We start from the raw sequence: 6,828 nt of genomic DNA on the forward strand, positions 1-6,828 counted from the left end.
GCCTCTACCTCTAGAGTGCCTGGATTAAAGGCATGTGCCACCACTGCCCACTGAACTTTTTTTTTTTTTTTTTTTAAATATTTTTTGTTGTTGTCTTTTGAGACAGAGTCTCTCTAAATTAATGGTTCTCAACCTTCCTAATGCTGTGTCCCTTTAATGCTGTTCCTCCTATCATGGTGACCCTCAACCACAACATTGCTTTTGTTGGTATTTCATAACCGTAATTTTGCTCATTATGAATTGTAAGGTAAGTACCTGTGTTTTCTGATGGTCTTAGGTGTAACCCATAAGTTGGAAACTATTGTCCTACAGGGTCCTGGGACCCACTATGTAGAGCAGGCTGGCCTCCAACTCAGAGATCTGCCTCCCAAGTGCTGGGATTAAAGGCATGTGCCGTCAGCTTGCATATATATCTGTGTGCTACGTGAGTTACAGTTGTACACTGCCATGTGAATTCTGGGAATGAACTGAGTCCTCAGGAAGAGCAGTAAGAGCTCTTACCCACTAAGTCATCTCTCCAGCCTCCTTAATGTTTTTCTAAAGAGATCAAAAAAAAAAAAAAAATAAATCTCCTATGCTGTAACTAAACAAGGAGGGGTTTTTCTTCTGCAGCCACTTCGTCAGGCAGTCCCATTAGTGACTGGTCCTGTTCCATATAAAATACTGGTCTATACAATACTTCAAGTATATTTACTCTTTATTGCATTCCTTCAATTTGCATACACAATATAGTATCTTTTTCAATATAATTTTGGACAAAAACACAAGACATTAACTTCGTTGAACAAGAAACATAAATTAATCCATGTACGACTTTGTTGGGAGGAGAAAAGGCAGAACCGCAGACAACATGGACCACGGTGATGGACGGGGAACCACGGTAGTAGCCACGGGAATCACAGTTTCACAACACAATTCACTCTTTCAAAGCCACAAAATAAGCCAGGGATGAAAACCCCAAACAAGGTATACAGACGGCAAGATTAGGGGATGATTTGCCTTCTACTGTGGGGACAGTGTCAGAGTATCACCCAAGTGGCTCTGCAGCAGCAAGCCTCCCGGGCGGCTTCTGATGGCTGTCTTTGTGTTTGAAGCAGCAGTGGGGAGAGTGGCATGCGCCCTAAGACTCATCTCCACGAATGACGTGACGACCTAATTAAATTCCTTCTAACCCACTGATTAGGCAAACCACCCTCCAAAGGGCTCGCTGAGCTCCTCTTTTGGGAAGAGGGGTGTTGAGTACGCTGGAATGGATATTCGAGGGCCGAGGGAGAGGGCTGGGGGGTGGCTTGCTGTGCCGGAGAGTAGTGTTTTATTTATGTGCTGCTGACATTACAGATCACTTGAGATACAGGGAGGATGAATTGTAAGTCATCAGGCTGAGGGGAAGGAAGACGATGGCACTAATAGGCCTCTAACGTCATCCCAAGGAACTGACCCACTTAGAGCCGGACGCTAATTAGAATTGAGAGGCTTGTAAATTATTTTAATTTTTTTTTCTGTTTAGGGATGTACAGATTTCCATATGTATCTTTCATAAGGTTTTAACGGCATCTACCAAGTGGTAATGATTAGCATATCTCTTACCACAGAGCAAATTAATTACACTCAGGGCATATCACAGCCACCACAGGAATGATCTGACTTCCGATTAGAAAAGCTCTCCTGATTGCAACTTGGAAATATCTCTGAAAATGGTTGAGAGCAGCATCTTAGATATTCAAAGCCTAGTTCTTTAGGCAGAGATAATAACCCAATCTGTGGGACACACAGCTGTTAGCATGGGGAGCGTCAAGTGACTCGCCTGGAACCTCTACCTTTGCTCTTGGTCACATGTAGAAGCCGACCTTCGGGTAAGTGGTAGGGATCGCGGTGTGGGCAGCGTGCACGGGTGTGACATGCCTCCCACATAAGCAGGAACCATCTTAGCTAGCATGGGAGGGAAGCCCAGCAGTCCAGGGAACACGAGAACATCTCAAAAGCACGAGGGAGTTTACTGCACTAGCCATGCAGAGCGAGCGAGTGTGTTGAGGGAGGCGGACACTTCACGTAGTCCAGTGTCTTGAGTGTGAGGAGTGACGATCCCAGGCCATCTTCACCTTGGTCGCTTCCCTTGGTCACTGCTGTAAACAGTCCGTTTTCAATCAAAGTCCAGAGGACTACTGCAAAAGAAATCCCAAAGCACACAATAAACTGTAAACAAACAAACACACAAACAAACCCAACCCTATTCACTAAGAAATCACTAGAGGCGTACTGTTCTCTCTACATTTTCCACCATTTGTTTGCTATTTGATGGGCACTTTTCTTACGTGCCTTTTCTAAAAGAAAATGGTCACATTTCATGCACTTAAAAGTAGGTTCCAGTGGATAATGGACCATCAAGTTTTCTCTGCTCTGTGACAAGGAAGCCTTGTGAAGCAAGCCAGGGAGAGCAGACGGACAGAGCGGCCCGCTTCCTTGGTTGGTCCCTCAGCCCCACAACACAGCGAGAGGCTAGTGCGTGGGAGCAAGGCTATACAGGAAAGAAACCATGAGCAGACTCATCTACACTGGGGGTGGCTTGGGACCTCGCAGCTGGGTGAGCACTGCGTGTACTTACGCGCCTTCTTCTCTCAAAAGGGCCAAGAATTTCCTTACACGGTACTCAGGATCCATCTAAAAAGCATTGGAAGAAACAAATCAGACACTCAATGCTGCCTTTTCTCCATGACGCGCTTCCTCCTCACCAGGGAGGCGCTTGGTCATGTGCTTCCTGGATCACTCAGAACCCTGTCACCTATTCCCTAGCTGTTGCTTTGAAGCACAATAAAGGATTGTGTTATTTAGAAGCCAGAGGAACTTCCCAACATGGAGGAACTACTGGCCACTCACACGCACCTCAGCCAAGCACCCCCTGAAGTGTGTTGGTGTGAGGAGGAAAAGCACACCAGCCAGGTGTCGCCACGACACTAGATCATGGAGGGGTCCAGACATGCCTGGGTGCATTCAGGGTGCTATGAACCATGGGATTTCAAATGCTAAAATTCATACATCTTAAAGGAGGAGGAAAGAACCTGAGAAACCAAACTGAGGTTGATTAAGTGACCAAAATACAGTTATGACTTTCTTTTTTGTTTTGTTTTGTTTTTCAAGACAGGGTTTCTCTGTGTAGCCCTGGCTGTCCTGGAACTCACTCTGTAGACCAGGCTGGCCTCGAACTCAGAAATCTGCCTGCCTCTGCCTCCCAAGTGCTGGGATTAGAGGCGTGCGCCACCACTGCCTGACCAGTTATGACTTTCACACACTCAGTGAGCTGGCATTCTTAGCTTTAGTGCCCCTTCTGGAGATGCTGCCACACCTAAGAGAGCAGAGAGCGCTGTTGGCCTCTGGTGGCCCGAGAGTCACAGACTCAAGACAAGTTGGTGGGGTTTGATCCGGGTGCTGGTTCAAGTCATCATTACTAATTATCTCTCCTAGCTGTCATGCTGCATCCAAGTCACTTCACTTCAAAGTGTATCATATTCTTACTGGCCTGACTAGGGTGTGTGGGGATCTGGAAAAGAATCATCACAAATAAACATCTCTAATTACTCAGTGTGGATTTTTATAGTAAGAAACACCTCACTTTTAAAACACGTTGCAAGGCAGAAGTCTGTGGGCAAGAGGGAACTCCCTGCCCTCTGGGAGTGGCTGGGCTCGCCAGGGCTCAGCTCGCACAGCCGTGGGCAAGGGTACACTCAGACTCCCCTGCAAGCAGGCTGGAAAAGCGACTCCTGTCTTCTATCCCAGCAAAACATGGAACGTAAGTTTCAAATGTATCAAAGTTAAGGGGCCAGACTACAAAGACCTAAGAAAAAGTGTGAACAGCCAACAAAAGAGCCATTTTGTTTCCCCCTCTATGGGACTAGAATTACACATGAATCAATTGTCAAAGCTTTTTCTAAAAAATGGAACTGGCTGGAGCTCGCTGGAGTCAGTACATGCAGGTCTTCGCCCATTAACTCTATTTAATATGTGTGAGGAGCGACTTACTGACTTGCCTGCAGCTATGGAATTAAGAGTCAAGAGAAAAGGAGGAAAGGAGTAACCTAGATAAATGACTTTATCCCTCAGGTGACATCCAGTCAGAGCAGGTCCTTAACACCCAGCAAGTTTTAACAAAATCGGTCCGGCGAGCAGAGCGGGCGAGGGAGCATGGCTTCCATGCTGTTGAACTGCATGCCTCTCTGCCCCTGCTCCTGAGGCAGATCTAAAGAGAAGTCACTCAGCTGCTCGGAATCCATTTGACGTGAAGGGGTTCAAACTCCAGGCCTATGAAGTGTCACTCGCTCAAGATTAGGCGGAGCGCCCCACTCTCACTTTCTACCTCACACACATAAGAAGAATTAACTTGATCACTGCGCCGCAGGCATCAAAGGGAGAGGAGGCAGGGGGTGGGGAGGAAAACTCGCATAGTTTCTTCTGTGCAATTATTTTAAAAGATTGTACTGAAACTGGAAAAAGAAGGGCAGAGCTGACTTCTGACAGATTTATCTTTTTTCGGGGACAGAGCCAATACACCTGTATGTATGCCTTTACCAGGAATAAGCCTGAGCAGGGTGCTTAGTCTATGACAATAATTTACTACCCATAATGGAAAATATATAAATTGACTTAAAAACAGTTGCTGGAAGCTCGGGAAACTTTTGGTTTCTGAAAAACCACAAAAATTTAATTTTAAGTTGAGTTTATCAGACAGATTTAAGATAATTCTCTCCATATTTCTTATTTATTGGCCTGAGAGCTTCCTTCAGATGTGAAGCTGGGGAACCCCACTGCTCACCTTGGGCGCCCAGGGCTCCACGGTGACTGACACACCTCCTCAGATCTGGGGATGGCTCACTCCTCATTCATCCACTTCTTCTCCTTTCATTGTATCTAGTGAAATTTATTGAGCTCTCTAATATGTGCTGAGCTGGTCCAGGGGCCATCGACAGTGTGTGGCCCAGGGAACACACGCAACTCAGTCTACACAAGTGTATTATGTACATGTGTGTGTACACGTTTGGGCACACAGAGGCAAGGCGTTCCAGAAGGAGAGAGGGAGGTGCGGTCCACACAAGAAAGTTCCAAACCAAAATTAGGCTCATCTGCCTGTGCCTAGCAGCTGGGAGTCAGTTAGTTTGAGATTTCTAGGGAACTGGGCATGGTGGTATGAGCCTTTAATCCCAGAAATTGGGAGGCAGAGGCAGGATGATCTCTGAGTTCGTGGCCAGCCTGGTCTGTATAAAGAGCTCCAGGACAGCCAGGGCCTCACAGAGACACCCATCTAGAAAAACTAAAATAAAAATTTTTAGGAGTTCAGTGAGGGGAAACGCACAGAGCCACGGCCAATCTGCATAAGTCAGCCGCATCTGCCCTTCCACATCCCCCAGACCTCTTACCCGCCAGTGCTGTCACGTGCTCACCCTGATGACAGTGTCTCAGTGCTGAGTGTGAGATCAGGACAGACTCACTGACAGACTGCGGACATGGCAGCTGTAGTTTTAAATTCGCTTTGAAGCCCTTTCTAATTTTGAGACCTAATGACTCTCTACATTAAGATTAAAAGTCACGCTCTGCTCTCCTCATTCATTTCTGAAGAGAGAGAGGAGAACGCGGGTACTCCTGAGCCCTGGGAGAGGAAAGCAGGGCCCTCCTGGCGTGCTCTGTGACTCACGCAGAGAAGGGATCGCCTTACCTGCAGGGACATCTCAATCAACATTAGTAACTTCTTGATTCCTATCCAGACTTTCTTCCCTTTGACTTGCTGAGCAATTGTGGTGCGTTCCTTATCTTTGAAGTTGCCCAAAAGCTATAAAAGCAATAAACAACAATTAGACACTTTTATGGCGTGCACACCAACATTCGCCCTTAAGTTAACAGTGGGAGGTACTACCTGACTGGGATGAACTGACCCACCTAGTCCTGAATGACCATAAAAGACAAGGTCTTAATCTGTAGACCAGACTAGCCTCAAACTCAGCCTCCCCGGTGCTGAGACTACCTCATCTAGGAGAGAGAAATCTTATGCTGTTTTTCTAGGGACCATCACTGAACTGAGAGACATGCTTCCTAAGGAAAACAGCTCCAATCTATGATAAATACAAATTAAACGTGTTAGCGTTCCTTCCTAGGCACAATTTGTATGTGTCAAAGTAGACTGCCCTTTTCTCTTTCCCAGCTACAACAGGATGGTCAGACAGGAGACCCATGCACACTTCTCAAGCTGTTGGCCTCTGTTCTGTTGGGAGCCCATGGCAACTCTGAAGTTGTGGGGCCTTTAAGCAGCCTCCCCGACTCAACCACACCGAATAACTTACATCACCTTTTCCATCAGATCCCATCTAGTCATCTGTGCACATTAATATTAATCAACACTCACTCGAAGACTCACTTTTTTTAATTAAAGGCTTTACCATCTTAAAAAAAAAAAAAAAAAAAAAAAACCTAAGGAAACATTTCCACATTATAAAGTTGTGAGGTTTGGGTAGCTTTCTTTTCTTTTTTCTTTTTGGTAGTTCCAAAGGCTTTAATCATTGTTCTAGTTTATTAAATGCAAAGAAATGTGCTGCCAGCCACTGTGAAGAAATAGTGATTATGCCACACTGTGTGGATCCCAGTGAGCCCCTGCCATGTCGTCTGGGAGTACCAATGCATGCTGGGAAGAGAGTGAGCGGCTCCTGCAGTACGTGCTGCCCACACCAGGAAAAAGAAGTTTATCTGCGCTGGGCGGTGGTGGCGCACACCTTTAATCCCAGCACTTGGGAGGCAGAGGCAGGTGGATTTCTGAGTTTGAGGCCAGCCTGGTCTACAGAGTGAGTTCCA

The 6,828-nt window shown here is 46.3% G+C and overlaps 1 protein-coding gene across 1 annotated transcript in view; it reads right to left on the bottom strand.

Annotated features, from left to right (window-relative positions):
* Positions 1-679: 679 nt before the first annotated feature.
* Positions 680-6,828, bottom strand: part of Nsf (N-ethylmaleimide sensitive factor, vesicle fusing ATPase) — a 131,149-nt gene continuing 125,000 nt past the window's right edge. Inside the window, exons 19-21 of the mRNA XM_021211820.1 lie at positions 5,702-5,815; positions 2,603-2,658; positions 680-2,162 (exon numbers count right to left, since the gene is read on the bottom strand). Of these exons, the coding sequence (XP_021067479.1) occupies positions 2,141-2,162; positions 2,603-2,658; positions 5,702-5,815 (192 nt within the window). The 3' untranslated portion in view covers positions 680-2,140. The remainder of the gene's footprint in view (positions 2,163-2,602; positions 2,659-5,701; positions 5,816-6,828) is intronic.

This window comes from Mus pahari, chromosome 14 (assembly GCF_900095145.1).
Source record: "Mus pahari chromosome 14, PAHARI_EIJ_v1.1, whole genome shotgun sequence".
NCBI lineage: Eukaryota > Metazoa > Chordata > Mammalia > Rodentia > Muridae > Mus > Mus pahari.